The sequence below is a fragment of the Crinia signifera genome, chromosome 5, assembly GCF_055691185.1.
Source record: "Crinia signifera chromosome 5, ASM5569118v1, whole genome shotgun sequence".
Lineage (NCBI taxonomy): Eukaryota > Metazoa > Chordata > Amphibia > Anura > Myobatrachidae > Crinia > Crinia signifera.
The window spans coordinates 255,634,919-255,654,196 of NC_139221.1; the positions used below are offsets into that span (position 1 = coordinate 255,634,919).

General features: G+C 46.3%; 1 protein-coding gene across 15 annotated transcripts in view; it reads right to left on the reverse strand.

Moving 5' to 3' along the window:
• Positions 1–7,691: 7,691 nt before the first annotated feature.
• Positions 7,692–19,278, reverse strand: part of CCDC7 (coiled-coil domain containing 7) — a 178,964-nt gene continuing 167,377 nt past the window's right edge. For 14 of the 15 annotated variants that reach the window (XM_083188854.1, XM_083188862.1, XM_083188867.1 and 11 more), the window contains 4 exons: positions 18,253–18,360; positions 16,230–16,287; positions 8,850–8,912; positions 7,692–7,801 (listed from right to left, as the gene is read on the reverse strand). In XM_083188854.1, coding sequence (XP_083044980.1) covers positions 7,749–7,801; positions 8,850–8,912; positions 16,230–16,287; positions 18,253–18,360 — 282 coding nt within the window. In that variant the 3' untranslated portion in view covers positions 7,692–7,748. The remainder of the gene's footprint in view (positions 7,802–8,849; positions 8,913–16,229; positions 16,288–18,252; positions 18,361–19,278) is intronic. The other variant, XM_083188863.1, reaches the window with a different exon arrangement.

The window sequence follows — 19,278 nt, forward strand, 5'->3', positions numbered from 1 at the left end:
TCTCCAGCATCAATGGCGTTTAGTAATGTATTTTGAACTTAATGCCCCCCCCCATACACTATGCGATTTGGGCCCGATTCGGTAGGATCGGGTAGTGAAATTGTGCCAAATCGCATGTGTAGACATCCCGTCAAACCTGATGCGCGGTCCCCATCGTGATGACATCCATGTTGTGCACAGATGAAATAATACAACTGACTGAGGTACTAATTAAGGCACCTGTGCTTTATCATGATTCTCTTTAAAACTTGAACTTTTATTGTACCTTGGTGACTGTATATGGGAACCACTGGATTAGATGATATTGCACTGTTCATTTATTTTTGCATATATTAGGAAGTGTAAACTAACCCACACAGCCAGCTCATTGGTGCAAGGGAGCTCCAAAAAGCTTCCACTCAGTGACAAGAAGGCTGAAGGCTGCTGATCTTGTCTTGGAGTCCATATTTGGCAAGAGAAGGAGATAAATTTCCGTTCGCAGAATCCTAGATGTAATGTTTTAGAGTGTACCGTCCCCCTCTTCAAGACTTGCTGGCACCTCGGTGGCAATTTACTACCCAGGTGGCCTCAGGCACAGAGAAGTGACCACTCCCTACTATTATACTGATTTAAAATCAGCAGACTAGATCAGTGGTTCCCAACCCTGGTCCTCAAGTACCCCCAACAGTGCATGTTTTGCAGGTCTCCACACAGAATCTCAAGTGGTATAATTAGTTCCACCTGTGGATCTTTTCAAATGTGCCTGAATAACGAGTGCACCTGCCGGGTGACCTGGAAAACGTGCACTGTTGAGGGTACTTGAGGACCAGGGTTTGGAACCACTGGACTAGATGGGCCAAATGGTTTTTATCTTCAGTCAAAGTCTGTTGGTTAGGGACCATGGGGTAGATATATGAAGAGACATTATGGGGGGGAATTGGTATCCATGCATGCCCGGCCCCTGTAGTTTTTGTAACTGGATACTAACATTGAGCAATAAACATCTTGCCTTTTAAGATGATTGCACCTGCATCCTGTGACTATCAGAATAGCGCAAAATACTATTAAGTTCTCTGGCTGTTCTGGATTGAGCTCATTGTCTCCAAGCTACCCTGCAGAGACAGGTCTATGGGGAAAGACCAGTCTACTTATACCTTTAAAGTAGGAGATTTTATGTGCTGATGTAGGAGCCTGAGCAGAACCAAGTGCTGATGTAGGAGCATTATATCTATTTTACTTTATATTTGTATTCAATATAATCGATGTATATTCATTTCCACAAAAAGGAAAGGTGTCTGAGTGGGGGCTAGAACCAGGTATGCTCCACTGTGACTTTGGACCCATTGTAATTGCACACATTGAACCACTTAGGTCAGTGGTAGCCAACCCTAGCCTACGAGAGCTACCAACAGTTCACATTTTCCAGACAACCTAGCTGCTGCACAGCTGCACTCATTAATCACTGACACGTTTTAAAAGATCCACAGATGGAGCTAATTAGCTCACTTGTGATTCTGTGAGGAGACCTGCAAAACATGCACTGTTGGTAGCTCTCGAGGACTAGGGTTGGCTACCCCAGACTTAGGTGGAGCCTGCCTTTGGCTTGAAATTGTAAGTCGTCATCTGGTAAACACACTCCTATTCTCATGAGAAGTTCTTGACTGTCAGCATTAAACCCAACTGATTTTCCTGTCCACTATCAAACATACATGATGGATGGATCCATTACATGTAGACGGTAACAAAAGTCCAAATAAAACATGCCATTTTGCCCGATTTGCAACTATATATTTTAAAATAAATAGTTCATTATTACCAGAACTCGTATGAAAGCCACTTTGATATTTATTTTGAAAGCTTGCTCTCCTACTAGGACACAACGCTCTTAATTATTAACCAAAATGACTGATTCTGCAATTTACTTTCACTTTGAGCTGTGACAGTTTTTACTTTAACCTGTGACGGTTTTAGCCCACAAACTCTCCACCCCACCCCCAGTAACTATCTGCTCTTACCCCCAATCTCTGTTTTAACAGCTTCCCCTCTCCATATCCAGCAAGTTTGAAACAGATCAGTGTCCCAATAAAAATTGCTTTCACGAAGGAGTAATTTGGTCCATAAAGTGGCCTCTAGTGGTCAGTAGGGGTACTATACCTCATAGAGGTGAACAGTAGTTAGCCATATTTTGATAGAAAGGACCTCCCTGTCTCTAAAAAGCCTTATTCCGGCTCTGGATATAGAGACACACTACATTAAAAAGCTTTTGTTGCGCCACTGGGCAAAATTCCAAGAAATCAGGTCCCTTATATTAGATAAATGTGAAAGTTCCAGTAAGTGTTATGGCGCTGGGACGGGAAATCTGTAACTTCCTGATGGTGTGACACAAACATGACTTCTGACCCTGTTTTTATCTTTAGGAGAACAAAGTTGATATTTTCATAATAACATTTCCTTGCAAAGCAGTTTTACAGCAAGAAGAAGAAAGGAAGCCCTTTATATAAATGTACGTTGTTCAGTAATGTACAGTACTAACAGTGATTGTCTTTGTTAGCTGCACTGTTTTTCCTTGTTTCTGGAATATACACAAGTAATACGCTTAGATTTTTAAAAAAAAAAAGGTACTTATTTCCTAGCACGACGCCATCTCATTGATTGTATGCCTTAAGTTTAAGGTACTTAAGGCATACAATCAACGCGATGGACCCGATTTTCTGTCAATCACCTGCTAATTTTCCGGTGAAAGAGAAAATCGCGTTGATCGAGTTCATCGCGGCCCATGCGATCAATGCGATTTTCCCATAGAGAATAATGTTAAATTATTTTTCAAGTCAAAATCGGGTTGGTCGAGGCCCATTATAATGGGCCGGGTACTTGTGGAGTATCACGGCTCCCATCGTATTTTTACCGATTTTTCAGCATTTTTGGTCAAAAATCGTATGCGATCGCATCGGATGCCATACGATGGCATCCGATGCGATGCGATGGCATACGTTCTTGATCTTAAATGCATCCAAATGCATTAAAATTAGTTTGAAACCTGTTAATTGGCCCCCAACTGTCATTTTTCACTGTGTACCACCCCCAATATCAACGCCAACCCGAAGCGTGGCGAGCGCAGCGGTACGCGTTTTACGATTTTTTCATACCCCCACTAGCCACGTCGGCGTGGAGTTGAGAATAGAAAGTGTGGCGAGCGGACGTGGATACCTGTGAAGCCCGTGAGGGGACGCGTATAGCTGTGAAGGTATCCGCGTCCCCTCGCGGGGCTCGCCACGCTTCAGGCTCGCTGCGCTCGCCACACTTTCTATTCTCGACTCCACGCCGACGTGGATAGTGGGGGTATGAAAAGGTCATAGGACGCGTACCGCCGCCCCTCGCGGGCTCGCCACGCTTGGGGTTGACGTTGATAGTGGTGGTACACTGAAAAATTGCATTTGGGGGCATTTCACATGTTTAATACACATTTCAATGCATTTTGATACATTTCAGGCAAAATCGGGTGCGATCGCATCGCATGCGATGTGATCGTATGCGATGCGATGCGATTTTTTATCATACGATCAGCATACGATCAAGGTCGTGGGAGCCGTGATACTCCACAAGTACACCTACATGGGGCCTTCAATTGATGGGATTTTCACTACAGTGTCACGGTCACATTGTCACCATAGGGGGATTCCCTATTGGGGTCCAGGTGGTCTTTTAGGGACCCTTTACAATCCTGTAGGTCTCTTCTCCTTGAGCTTACGGTCTCCCTTAATGATAGTCAATCACTGAGGGAGACCATAGGCTCCAGGAGAAGAGACCAACGGAATTGTAAAGGGGTCCCTAAAAGCCCACCTGAACCCCAATTGGAAATCCCCCTACGGTGACACTGTAGTGAAAATTTCTCAACATCTGGGTACCCCCTGTAGGTGTACCAAACACCAATTATGCCCACAATATCCATACCCCCTCCACCTATAGATTTGTTTCGCAACCCACCGCCATCCAAACAATTATCAGTTTGAATCATAATTTATTTTTTAATCCTACTTTCATTTCTTGATTGTACTTCTATGTGCACATATTTTTTTCACGATTTGAGTAAATTGTACACTATAACATGACAAATCTTCATCTCAGTCTTATTCTTCAACTTCTTACACTCATAACATTCAAACAAATGCATGCAGCGCTCATGCCCATCGACCAAACATTATCTACTAGCTGACCTGCCCGGCGTTGCCCGGGAAACCCTTGGGGTTTCTTTATTTCCAAAATTGCTGAAAAATGTCATCTTACAATATGCTGTGCCAAAGACCTAAGATTGTAATTTGTTATAGATTGCACCGATAATGTTAGAATGTGTTTGCATTGATACTCAATGACGTCAATGAAATCAGGTGTGGTGGTGTTGTTTGAAACACAACGCTCCTGAGTTGATAACTTGTATGTGTTGATGAATTCCACATCCACTCCTGAGATTTAGCACCTACTGTATGACATATCCTCCAACATCTGAGGGTCAGAAATCGGTACAAAATCAGAAAGGGACGTGGCCACACCTCCATTTCTATACTTTCAAATGGTACAGTTTCTAGGGTGTGTAATTACAGGCGCTGAGTGCGAAGGGACCGGGGTGGGCGTTACTTACCCCGCCATAATTAATTAAAAATTCACTGCTCCCTGCCACTCCCCTCACCGAACCTGCAGCAGTCTCTGAGGTCTGGGGATCTGTAAAGCACATGCACCGGGCATCTCTACCAAACAGTGTGGGAGCAGGTCCACGGGCCTGGCCACGTGATGTCATGATGCGACGCACGCTACCCGCACCACTGTAATGCCCCACTGGGAATGGGTGCAATGGGCCAAATTCTTCCCTACACCGCCGAGCCAATCCACTGATCCAGCCATCACAATCATCAATGGGTGCATCGATAAGGTTTGAGTGTAAGAAGTTGAAGGATAAGACTGAGAAAAAGAATTGCCATGTTACAAAGTGTACAATTTACTCAATAAATCGTGAAAAAAATGTAAGTGTACATAGAAGTACAATCAAGAAATGAAAGTAGGATTAAAAAATAAGTTCTGATTCAAACTGATAATTGTTTGGATGGGGTGGGTTGTGAAACAAATCTATAGGTGGGGGTATGGATATTGTGGGCATAATTGGTGTTTGTTACACCTACAGGGGGTCCTCAATTGATGGGATTTTCACTACAGTGTCACGGTCACATTGTCACCATAGGGGGATTCCCTATTGGGGTCCAGGTGGTCTTTTAGGGACCCTTTACAATCCTGTAGGTCTCTTCTCCTTGAGCTTACGGTCTCCCTTAATGAGTCAATCACTGAGGGAGACCATAGGCTCCAGGAGAAGAGACCAACGGAATTGTAAAGGGGTCCCTAAAAGACCACCTGAACCCCAATTGGAAATCCCCCTACGGTGACACTAGTGAAAATTTCTCAACATCTGGGTACCCCCTGTAGGTGTACCAAACACCAATTATGCCCACAATATCCATACCCCCTCCACCTATAGATTTGTTTCGCAACCCACCCCATCCAAACAATTATCAGTTTGAATCATAATTTATTTTTTAATCCTACTTTCATTTCTTGATTGTACTTCTATGTGCACATATTTTTTTCACGATTTGAGTAAATTGTACACTATAACATGACAAATCTTCATCTCAGTCTTATTCTTCAACTTCTTACACTCATAACATTCAAACAAATGCATGCAGCGCTCATGCCCATCGACCAAACATTATCTATGAACCAAAAGAGTCTGGGAAACCCTTAAGGCAGAGCAGTGCCTGATATCCAACTGACTAACAGGGTGAGTGCAGTGTACCCACTTTGTATTGATCAATGGGTGCATTGGCCAGGACAAAGATTTCTCAGTGCAACTGGAGGACTGGAGAGACGGATATGGGGAACAAAGTAGAAATGGTACATTAGGTACAGTTTTTATTTGCCGGTACAGACTGTTAAATAAACGGCAAATTATTTTTTATGTGTTCTGCGTGTTTGTGTGTGTTGTACTGTTCTTGTGTGTGTGTTGTAATGTATGTGGTTTTGTGTGTTATATTGTATGTCCAATTCGTAAGTGAGTGAGGTGTGATGTCCAATTCGTAAGTGTGTGAGGTGTGCTATGTATATACAGTATGTGTGTGTTGTGTCTTTGTGTATCTGTGCAAAGTTTAAATGTGTGTTTTGGGTTTGTTGTACTGTTTTTTGGGTGTGTGTGGTGAATGTGGGTGTGTGTTGTGCTGTTAGAGCAGGGCTGGGCAACACCGGCCCTCCAGATGTTGATGAACTACACATCCCAGCATGCCTTGCATCAGTTTCAGCATGGCCACATAGCAAAACTAATGCAAAGCATCCTGGGATGTGTAGTTCATTAACATCTGGAGGGCCGGTGTTGCCCAGCCCTGTGTTAGAGGTATGTTATGTGTGTGTATCTGTGCAATGTTTAAGTGTGTGTTCTGTGTATTGTACTGTTTTTGGGTGTGTGTTGTAGTGAATGTTGGTGTGTGTTGTACTATGAGTTGTGTGTATATCTGCCGAATGTGTAAGTTTGTGAGGTGCGCTACGTATATATGTGTGTGTAGTGTGCTGTGCATATCCTGGCAATGTTTAAGTGTGTGTTCTCAGTGGCGTAGATTGGTTTGGGGCGCCCCCCGCTGTTAATGGGGGGGCACCTCCCCACCCCTGCCGTTAATGGGGGGGCGCCTCCCCCCCCCTCCCCACCCCGGCCGCCGGTGCCCCCCCCCCCCCCCCCCATCGCCGCAGGCTTACCTGTCTGCGCGTCCCGGCTCACCTCCTGGCTTCAATTAATAATTCTATGCAGACGGACCACGATAAAATGGCCGCCCCCATACCGCAAACAGTTTCAGAGAACTGTCTGCTTTATGGGGCGGCCATTTTATCGTGGTCCGTCTCCATAGAATTGATTGAAGCCAGGAGTTGTGTGTTTGTTGTACTGTTTTTGGGTGTGTGTTGTAGTGTGTATGGATTTGTATTGTACTGCATGCGGTGTGTTTCCAGCGATTTCAGCCCCTATCTCCCCCGTGTGTACACAGCTTAAGTTTATGAGGTGCTCTACGTATAAATGTGTGCGTATGCGGTGTACTGTGTGTGTGCTTGTACAATGTGTACGTGTGTGTGTGTGTTATGTGTGGTCTATATCCTCAATTATTTCCTAATTGTTTAAAGCCTTCACCATAATGTTAGAATGTGTCTGTCCTACTCAATGACAGCAATGAAATCAGGTGTGGAGTTCCTTCGTCCACGGTTTCCCAGATCGTCAATCTTTTCCCCAGATCATCAATGAAGGAAAATTAAAACTTGGTGTTTTTTAAAATTCTAAGTCAAATTTCCCAAAAACGGCTTCGAGGTGCACACCACCGGGTCCAGAGGTATCTTGTTGCCAAATTTGGTGTCTCTGAGTGCCACGGTGTGTCCGCAATGCGACGGACACGCACACACACACACGCACACAGACTCTTCAACTTATTATATAGATATGTTTCTTGTTGGTGCATCCTTGAATATCTATAATGTTTTGTGTTGTATGTATATCTTTTTTAGATTAAATTAAAAGATTATATATTTTTGGGAATAAATTCATTGCATTCTTAACTGAAATGTCTGAGGAGTTTCATAAATACTTTACAAAGCCACCAATTTGATACCTAGAGAATTTGCTTGACAAACAGCTCTCATTCTATGCTCCCAAAAACTTTATTATAGTTCACAGTACAAGGGTTATTTTATCTTCTTTATTTTGGTGTTTCATTTGGAAGGACGCTGGAAACGTTCATCATATCCTGGGCTGCAAGAAAGAAAGAAATGTACCATTTTTGACAAAATTATTATATTATTATATTATTTGGGGTGAAGCTCCAACAGAGTAATGGGCAGTCTTAGGGGTGGAACAGCGAGGATTGCAGAAAACCTGTTTAACAGGAACTGTTAAACAGTGAGGATTGCAGAAAACCAGCGATCCTCGCTGTTTAACCCCCCGCGCCGGCTGCTCGCTCTATTCAATGTTCTGGGGAAATCCTCGCAGTGACAGGACGGCGAGAATTCCCCAAAACAGCGAGACCCGCAGTTAATGCAGGAAACTCGCTGTATTTAGCCGCGAGTCTCGCTGGTTCAGGAGCCGCATAGGCCAATTCCCCCTCGCTCAAAAAATGGAGCGAGGGGGAATTGGCGTATGAGGGGTGTGTGTTGAATACTAACAGAGGGAGTGGTGACAGCGAGCAGGAAGTTCTGCTCGCTGTCACAACTCGCTCACAGCATTGAATACCTAGAGTGTAGGCACACTGGGTGTGGTTATCAAGCAGTATAGGGAACTCCAGTACCAGAGAAGCCTTGCCAAATTTATGTAACTAAGATCTCTGAATTGCCTTCTATTTTATGTAGGTCTTTCAACTCTTATTACTAATGCCCTTTGGTGTGCTGGGGGTTAACACCCCCTCCCTTTCAGCATTACTAATGAGGGGCATTACTAATGTGATTGAGCTGCTATCAACCTGTTTTTACACTGGGAAGCTACTCAGGGCCCCATGATTCTAGTGGCCTTCAAGCAGAGGAAGGTGGCAGTTGCACAATCAGAACTATGAGGCAGCATTCTGTACTTGCCCCCTCAGACTACTGGCCAGAGAATGAGTAGCTGCCAATATGCTGATTGGTGTATGGCTGGGGCTATCCACCAATCAGAGTGCTGTCAATCATTCACTTTAAGGAAACATGTGGAGAGACAGTTCAGGACCGCAGGAGGAACAAATTCTGAGGTTTTTTTTTAATTAGTTGTTCTGGTGAATAGGCGCTTATGGGCCCCAATGCATTGCTTTCCCAGGGTCTACGATGCAACTTACCTTTGGCGTCACAATTTTGTGTCTTAGTGGATAAATACTTAGGTGTCAAAGTGATACTCCGTCCTAAAATGAATAAAATTGTTCTATAACTTGTATATTAGCATGTATCTAGTTCAAGTAAAGGCGGTTATTTATCAGAACTGTTAATATAATCTAGCACTATGCAAAATTCTGCTTCTTTACTACCTGTACCTGTTTGGTAGCACTCATCTTAACCACATGCTACAACAGTTCTTTGACTTTACAAATAAGTCAACTTGTTAATCATTAAAAGACCTAGGGCGAGATGTAATAGGGTGCAATTTGTAGACTTTTGCGTTTTTTGGCCAAAAAACATCTGAATTTGCCTGTTTTGCCCAAATCGTAAATGTAATAGGAGGCGAATTAAACCGGTCCTGGTTTCAAAAGTACAGGGGACTAAATGTGTAGAAAAGAAACCAGCACCAGGCTCTTGGACCTGTCCTGGTTCCAAAAAATGTGAGGGACCAAAAAACTGGTGGTCCCCTGCATTTTGGAACCAGCACTGGGCTCCAACAGCCAGCGGTATCATGCCACAGCCTGGGGTCCCCGGCCGTACTATGAGCACCATGACTGGTCAGCCCTGGATGGAGTCCGTGGGGGAGTCAGAACTCTCCCATTAAAGGGGGATCCCCTCATCCAGAACTGAACCCAGGGCTGTCCCTGGCATCTCAGGGCGGTGGACGCCGGGCTGATATGTGTAAAACTAGAATAATAAACATTGCTTTTTACAGTCGAACTCCGAAGTCCCAGTAGGCATCCCCCACATGCTGGGACTTGGCGAACCACAAGTCCCAGGATGCGGAGCATTCATGGGCCCCCTTAGACTTGTAGTTCACCTGAAAAAAAAATGTTAAAATAAAGACACACACCAAGAAAAGTATAACTTTATTGTATTCATTTTACACCAAGATACATTACCTTTCCTCGCTCCAGCAGTGATACTCTGCAGCAGTTCACTCCACACTGACATCGGGGGTGAGCCGGGTAACCTCGTTACTGACAGCAGACAATCTCGCTGTCATACTGCTTGTGAAGCCGCTCAGCCCTGTTTGGCTGAAAGCATCTCCATAGAGACGCCAACAGCAAGTCAGGGCAGAAAAGCTTCACGAGCAGTATGACAGTGAGATTGTCCATTGTCAGTGCCGAGGGGACCCGGCTCACCCCCGATGTCAGTGTGGAGTGAACTGCTGCAGAGAATCACTGCTGGAGCGAGGAAGAGTAATGTATCTTGTTGTAAAATGAATGTAATAAAGTTCTACTTTTCTTGGTGTGTGACTTTATTTTAACATTCTTTTTACAGGTGAACTACAAGTCTAAGGGAGCCCATTAATGCCCTGCATGCTTGGACTTGTGGTTTGCCAAGTCCAAGCATGCAGGGGGAGGCCTGCTAGGACTTTGGAGTTCGACTGTAAAAAGCAATGTTTATTATTCCAATTTTACACATATCAGCCCAGCGTCCAACAGAAATTGCACGTCTAAAAATCGCACATTTCGTTACTAAAATTCACACTTTTTCCTTACTAAAAATCACACTAAATCACATTGAAAACCTGATTACATTTGTGATTTTATAAAAAAAAAAAAAATGGTACTTGTGGACAATCACGGCTCCCACGATGTGCATCGCATAGCAAAAAATTGCATCGCATTTCATGCGATCGCATGCGTTTTTAACAGAAAAGCATCCAAATGCATTGAAATTAGTATCAAACATGTTCAATGGCCCACAAATGTCATTTTTGAGGCTGTACCACCCCCACTATCAACGCGAACCCGAAGCGTGGCGAGCGCAGCGGTACGCGTCCTACTACCTTTTCATATCCCCACTATCCACGTCGGCGTGGAGTTGAGAATAGAAAGTGTGGCGAGAGCAGCGAGCCACCGAGCCCGAAGCGTGGCGAGCGGACGCGGATACCTTCACAGGTATACACGTCCCCTCGCGGGCTTCACAGGTATCCGCGGGGCTCGCCACACTTTCTATTCTCAACTCCACGCCGACGTGGTTAGTGGGGGTATGAAAAGGTCGTAGGACGCGTACCGCCGCCGCTCGCCACGCTTCGGGTTCGCGTTGATAGTGGGGGTGGTACAGCCTCAAAAATGACATTTGGGGGCCATTGAACATGTTTGATACTAATTTCAATGCATTTGGATGCTTTTCTGTTAAAAAACGCATGCGATCAAATCGCATGTGATGCGATCGCATGCGATTTTGTAAAAAAAAAAAGGTTAAAAACTGCAAAAATCGCATGCCATCGCATGCCACTATATATGGCATGCGATGGGAGCCGTGATACTCCACAAGTACCAAAAAAAATTGCGATATTTAGATATGCGATTTAGTGTGATTTTATAACATGTCTAAAAAAAACTGGGGTACTCTTTACTTAGTTGGGCGCCCGTCGCGGTCATCGCGGGTACATTTATGTCTGGCCGCGACGCGACCGACGCGTTGCCCGCGATTTCCCATTGAAACCCATGTTAAACATGGAAATCGTGTCGGTCGCGTCGCGGCCGGCCATAAATGTACCCGCGATGCCCGCGACGCGATGCTCCCGATTTACCATAGGAATCAATGTTAAAAGGCGCGATGGACCCGATTTTACTGTTAAATGGCTCAATGGACCCGATTTGGCCATAGGAATCAATGTTAAATGGGTCACAGAGCCCATTAACCCTTAAATGTCCCCCCAAATTTTTAACGCCACCCCACCATCCACGCCAACCAGAAGCGTGGCGAGCGCAGCGAGCCCGCGAGGGGCGGCGGTACGCGTCCTCCGACCTTTTCATGCCCTACTATCCACTAGGGCGTGGAGTGAGAATATAATAGTGTGGCGAGCGCAGCGAGCCACCGAGCCCGAAGCGTGGCGAGCGGACGCGGATACCTTCACAGTTATACGCGTCCCCTCGCGGGCTTCACAGGTGTCCGTGGCGACGCCGACACCTGTGAAGCCCGCGAGGGGACGCGTCTACCTGTGAAGGTATCCGCGTCCGCTCGCCACGCTTCGGGCTCGGTGGCTCGCTGCGCTCGCCACACTATTATATTCTCACTCCACGCCCTAGTGGATAGTAGGGCATGATGAAAAGGTCGGAGGACGCGTACCGCCGCCGCTCGCCACGCTTCGGGTTGCCGTGGATGGTGGGGTGGCGTTAAAAATTTGGGGGGACATTTAAGGGTTAATGGGCTCTGTGGCCCATTTAACATTGATTCCTATGGCCAAATCGGGTCCATTGAGGCATTTAACAGTAAAATCGCGGTCAATCAGCCTTTTTAACATTGTTCCCTATAGGAAAATCGCGGTCATCGCGGGCATCCCAATTTACCCGCGATGACCGCGATTTTTACCCCCGACGCCCGCGATTTCAATCGCTGGCGCCCATCTAGGTAAAGAGTACCAAAACTGGTAATGCCAGCCGCTTAACAAGTAGAGGCCATATGAGAAAAATTATCAGGGGAGAAGAAGGGATGAAACCCCAATGGTGTTTGAGATGAGGGATGATTAAATAATGTATATTTAGAATTGAGAGAATCCCAAACAGACAGACCAAGGGCACTGATAAGGCTTAGAGGAGCCTATATTTCCGTAGAAGTCACAGTAGGTCAGAGACAGAGGAGACCTCGCTGAGTGCAGATTCAAGTTCAACCCAGCATTTGGTACCTTAGGGGACCTGACTCTGGAGGCTTGATAGTATTCGGCAAATGATGCGAGACCAAGACCACCATTAGTGGAGCTCATAAAAAGAATGTCCTTGCGTCTCCTGTTGTCCCAGATCAATTTACCATATCGTTATTGGACAGAAGAGAGAACACAAGGGCAAACTGCCATAGTTAGAGTCTGAAAAAAGGTATAAAACTTTGGGGAGGAAGTTCATTGTAAGTGTGTTAATACAGCCAATCCAGGAAATAAATAATGTCCGCCAACAAGTGATATCTTGCTCTTTCACTCTAAACAAGGGAGAATAGTTTGTTTTATATAAGGTGGTCTAAAATTTTGTAAGATGGACAAGGTAGTTAATGGAATTTGATCACCAGGTGAAAAAAATTAAAATAAAGGAGGTCTAGGGATGGCTTTGGGATATAGAAGGGTAAGGCTTCTGGCTAGTCATGATTTACCTTAGAATTGTGCAATTGCCTATCGAGGGGAGCTCTTAAAATAGGTTTTAGTGTGGGTAAAGAGGACATTGTTCGCGAAAAGGGGAAATCTTGTAAGAGGAGTTACTGACAGAGATGCCAGAGTGTCACGACTGGGGATTGAGACCCGGGAGTGACCTTGATGGTTAGCTGACTACCAATGGAAATGGAGACTGAAGGCGTGTGGATAAGATGAATGATGTTTATTGTACAGTAGGAAATTGGCACAGAAGATGACACAAAGTCTGCAATAGTCTCTGTGAAAGCTACTGGGAAACAACGGAGTAGCAGGATGCAGACGGGGCACAGTTGCAGGATGCAGACGGGGCACAGGTGCTGGATGCAGACGGGGCACAGGTGCTGGATGCAGACGGGGCACAGGTGCTGGATGCAGACGGGGCACAGGTGCAGGCTAGCTGGAAGCTGGGGATGCCAGCAGTGCAGGATAGCTGGAAGCTGGGGATGCCAGCAGTACCGGATAGCTGGAAGCTGGGGATGTCAGCAGTACCGGATAGCTGGAAGCTGGGGATGTCAGCAGTACCGGATAGCTGGAAGCTGGGGATACCAGCAGTACAGGATAGCTGGAAGCTGGGGATACCAGCAGTACAGGATAGCTGGAAGCTGGGAATACCAGCAGTGCAGGATAGATGGAAGCTGGGGATACCAGCAGTGCAGGATAGCTGGAAGCTGGGGATGCCAGCAGTGCAGGATAGCTGGAAGCTGGGGATGCCAGCAGTACAGGATAGCTGGAAGCTGGGGATGCCAGCAGTACAGGATAGCTGGAAGCTGGGGATGCCAGCAGTACAGGATAGCTGGAAGCTGGGGATGCCAGCAGTACAGGATAGCTGGAAGCTGGGGATACCAGCAGTGCCGGGGATAGCTGGAAGCTGGGGATACCAGCAGTGCCGGATAGCTGGAAGCTGGGGATACCAGCAGTGCCGGATAGATGGAAGCTGGGGATACCAGCAGTGCAGGATAGCTGGAAGCTGGGGATGCCAGCAGTGCAGGATAGCTGGAAGCTGGGGATGCCAGCAGTACAGGATAGCTGGAAGCTGGGGATGCCAGCAGTACAGGATAGCTGGAAGCTGGGGATGCCAGCAGTACAGGATAGCTGGAAGCTGGGGATACCAGCAGTGCCGGGGATAGCTGGAAGCTGGGGATACCAGCAGTGCCGGGGATAGCTGGAAGCTGGGGATACCAGCAGTGCCGGATAGCTGGAAGCTGGGGATAGCAGCAGTGCCGGATAGCTGGAAGCTGGGGATACCAGCAGTGCAGGATAGCTGAAAGCTGGGGATGCCAGCAGTACCGGATAGCTGGAAGCTGGGGATACCAGCAGTACCGGATAGCTGGAAGCTGGGGATGCCAGCAGTGCAGGATAGCTGGAAGCTGGGGATGCCAGCAGTGCAGGATAGCTGGAAGCTGGGGATGCCAGCAGTACAGGATAGCTGGAAGCTGGGGATGCCAGCAGTACAGGATAGCTGGAAGCTGGGGATGCCAGCAGTACAGGATAGCTGGAAGCTGGGGATGCCAGCAGTACAGGATAGCTGGAAGCTGGGGATACCAGCAGTGCCGGGGATAGCTGGAAGCTGGGGATACCAGCAGTGCCGGATAGCTGGAAGCTGGGGATACCAGCAGTGCCGGATAGATGGAAGCTGGGGATACCAGCAGTGCAGGATAGCTGGAAGCTGGGGATGCCAGCAGTGCAGGATAGCTGGAAGCTGGGGATGCCAGCAGTACAGGATAGCTGGAAGCTGGGGATGCCAGCAGTACAGGATAGCTGGAAGCTGGGGATGCCAGCAGTACAGGATAGCTGGAAGCTGGGGATACCAGCAGTGCCGGGGATAGCTGGAAGCTGGGGATACCAGCAGTGTCGGATAGCTGGAAGCTGGGGATAGCAGCAGTGCCGGATAGCTGGAAGCTGGGGATACCAGCAGTGCAGGATAGCTGAAAGCTGGGGATGCCAGCAGTACCGGATAGCTGGAAGCTGGGGATACCAGCAGTACCGGATAGCTGGAAGCTGGGGATGCCAGCAGTGCAGGATAGCTGGAAGCTGGGGATGCCAGCAGTACCGGATAGCTGGAAGCTGGGGATGCCAGCAGTACAGGATAGCTGGAAGCTGGGGATGCCAGCAGTACAGGATAGCTGGAAGCTGGGGATGCCAGCAGTACAGGATAGCTGGAAGCTGGGGATACCAGCAGTGCCTGATAGCTGGAAGCTGGGGATACCAGCAGTGCAGGATAGCTGGATGCAGACGCGAGGAGTCACAGGAGCTGCAGCCGGGGTGGCTAGAACCATGGAACCCATTCAGGGAGAGCTCCTTCAGTATGGAGCTTGAAGCGACGATGCACAAGCAGTAGGCTTATGCAGAGCTGAGAGGATATCCCCTCAGAGCAGCCCTGATTGGGCAGCCGGGTGATTAGGAATGACAACACCTGAAACAGTCTCTGGGTGAAGCTAACAGGGAACTTGCATGATTCCATTTAGCAGGTAATTATGGCTGATTCAGGCTCACCCAGGTGCTCATTACTAGCAGAGGTTCAGATGATATGATAGTCTTGCTGCAGCAGGCTGGTATGACAGGACAAATGCACAGAGTTCTGGCAGGATTGTGACACAGAGATATCCAGGTTCGCATGGTTACAGGTCTAGAGGTTGATGATTAGGGCAAAGGTTAGCAGGGAGAGAGGGCACCCGTGCCTGGTGCCATTTGAGATAGGAAAGTAGTCAGAGAAAAGACCTCCAGCAAGAACTGAAGAAGAAGGGTTATGACAGAAGGCCTTAAAGGCCTGAAGGAATGTATCGCAGAATTTAAAACTGAGGAAAGTATTTATCATGAAAGCCTTCTGCTCCACGGGAGGTTTCTGTCCTCCCTGAGCTCGCCTTAGGACACCTGCGTTACGGTTTGACAGGTGTACCGCCCCAGTCAAACTCCCCGTCTGCCACAGTCTCTCTATTGAAGGTCTTCTTAGAGTTGATGGCTAACTATAACTTTAAAATGGCTTTATTGAAGAGTTTAATCAGGATGGTACAATATTGGAAAAATATATAGGATACATGAGAGAGCATTACTGCTGACCTGCAAACGGAGCTTCTGGAATAGCCCTGGTCAAGCCTCATTAAACCATTACTTCTGCTTTCTCTCTGATTTACCTTGCTTTGACTTTACAATACATTACACAATAAATACATCTTGTCATCAGCTGCCTGAGATATGGTAATAAAGATGTTACCTTGGATATATAACTGTGATCCGTTGAATTTTGGGATTATACTATGACAGGGATGAGCCTTCAAAACAAAAATGTAAATGAGTTAATTATTTATATGTAATGAATGAGTTTTTTGCAATACATTTTATTAATTTTTTTATTGTATTATTATTATTATTATTTTATTTATAAGGCACCACAAGTGTTTCGCAGCACTGTACAACGGAACAGTACAGGGAGACAAAACAGTATTACATTGAAAAAATATCAAAAATAGAGTACAGGTGAAGTGCGCCACAGTTCAATACACATTACATCTTAAACATAAGTAGTGAGGACTCAATCAACGTACTACTAGAGGCTCGTGGCCAATGATGGAGATGAGTATGCGGACAAAGATGGTAACTGAGTGTTTGAGTATGGGAGAGCTGTGAGTGAAATGTGAAGAGAAGAGGGCTTTAACAACAGGAGGGAAGAGAGCCCTGCTCTGAGGAGTTTACAATCTAGTAGGAAGGAGAGACCGACAGATTACATGAGGTGCAAGCAAGTGGGCGGTGGCTTGATAGCAGGTTGTAAGCAGGCAGGGGGTCAGAGAACCAGCCTCAGGACTAGTTTATGCAGCGGAAGGGTACGCTTTGATGAATAGGTGAGTTTTCAATGCCCATTTGAAGCTTTGCAGGGTCGGAGAGACATTTCAATATTGTGTAGACTTCTCTTTAAAGTCCTATACACACGGGGCGACAGGGAGCTGTGCTGAGTGAGCTGGCTTAAGCACAGATCGCTCACCACACAGCATGGCATACATGCAATGCACATGTAATGTGTGCTGACCAATCTGTGTGGAGTGGAGTTTTCCTATTATTTATAGGCAAAACGCTGTGATCTAGCAGGATAGACAGTGCAAGCTCTGTCTATCTCTGCCGGCAATAGCGATATAAGATATTTTTGCCACATGTCATTTTGATCACCTGTGATTCTGTAAGTAGACCTTGGTTGGTAGCTCCCAAGCACAGGTGATTTGTCATCTGATCCAGCGAATGAAATCGACACATCAGGCACATTGTCTAGTGTTTACCCACTACTGTTTATCCCCATGGGTCATTTGCCATGTAATCACAGACAATGGCATGCATGCGGTTGTGCAATATTTGACTCAGTACGTATGGTATGCCCAATGTATCACTACATCGCCGATCCAGTATGCTGGGTTCACACATCTTTAAGTGTGTAGCTGGCATTGGGTTGGTGTTGATACTGGGGGTGGCGTTGACAATGGGAGGCCATTTCACATTTTAAGCACCCATCAGGATGCTTGTACATTTAAAAAACGCATTGCATCGCATGCCGCTATATGGCATGCGATGCGATGAGATGCCCTACGATGCACATCGCGGGCGCCGTGATAATACACAAGTACCCAGATCTTTAAGTATGTGCCCAGCTTAAGAATCTTATAGATCAGAAGCTGTGTATTTTCACTGGTAAGAACACTCCCCCTTTTGCCCATTCAGTACTTGCGCTAGAGCTGTGGCGACGTCTAAAATTGTTGTTTCACACAAAAGAAGACAACTAAAGAAGAATTACTTAAGATAAAATCTAAGCAAAGTGAATACATTCAAAAGTTTTAACTGAATGAAGAAAAAATCCAAAGTGGATCTGTGGGGAGACCCCTCATGTGATTGGAAAGATGCCGTTTTTTTACTGCACTTTTGCTCAGTGGTGTTGGCAATTCAGGATTATGCCAGGAAAGCAGATATACCCTAAATTACAATATAACGTCTGGTAGAGGAGATGATACAGAGATTCCCTGTATTTTTGGGTAAGTAAAAAGGACAATCTGCACGATATATGAGGCCTTATTGAGAGAGATGTTGATGGTTTCCCCAGCTCAGCGGGGTAATGTAGGTCTACACCTCAACAATTGCTTGGCCAGAGATGTTATTGTTACTCCAGATGCAAACTCTATTTCATTATTACTGCGACTGCGGATTTACATGCACAAATATATTTTAATGCAGTTATATAATCCCAAAACTGTACTTGCCTTTAATTTTAGTGGTGTTTTCTTTACGTTACTGTCCTGTTGTTTTCTCATTCTCAAGCTCATAGCATGGCACAATGCATAAGCATGAGGCTGAAACTGCTCATCTGGCTAAATATATATATATGGTATAAAAGATGGGTGAATAGGATTAGTAATAACTACGGTCTGGTAATTATAAAAAAGATAAGTAAATGTGCTGTAACGTTAAAATTTGACAATGAATAATATATTTCTTTAGTGTGTTCCCAATCTTACATATTTTGTGAAGAATGCAAATAATCACTATGTAATAAACATTATGCATCAAACTGATCAGCTTCCTAAAAAAAATGCTTAATGCTGAGGTGTTGTAGGACAATTATTCAAAAATCAAAACCTACATGTTGAGTGGAGTTCAATAATATAAGAAAGACACAGTTGTCTACACATCACAGCATGCATTGCCATAGTTTTAGCATTCCAGTGGCGTAACTAAGTTTTGGGCGCCCCCCCCCGCCCCGCCGCGCACCCCCAATCCCCTGCCGCCCATGCAAACCCCCCCCCAATCCCCTGCAGCCTTACCTATCGCGCTGGTCCCGGCGGCTCCGTTCTTCTTCTGCTGAGGACCACCACAAAATGGCCGCCCCATACAGCAGACAGTTTCAGAGAACTGTGTGCTATATGGGGGCGGCCATTTTGTGGTGGTCCTCATCAGAAGAACGGAGCCGCCGGGACCAGCGAGATAGGTAAGTCTGCGGGGGATTGGGGGGGGGGGGTGTAACTATAGCACCGCAGCCCCCGGCGCCCCCACATGCACAGCGCCACCCCACGGTGGCGGTGCTATAGTTACGCCGCTGTAGCATTCCCTATCATAATTAACAATTATGCTAAATGATGCTATGTGTGTCATTGTAGTCCTGCCCCCTCTTCCCAGACCTGCAAATTCCATCATTTTTTCAGCAGGGAAGGGCGGTATGAGGTCTCCAGGGAGCATGCGTAAGACTTGCCCACCTTCCCTGGTGCCAGGATTCCCAACCCCTATGCAGC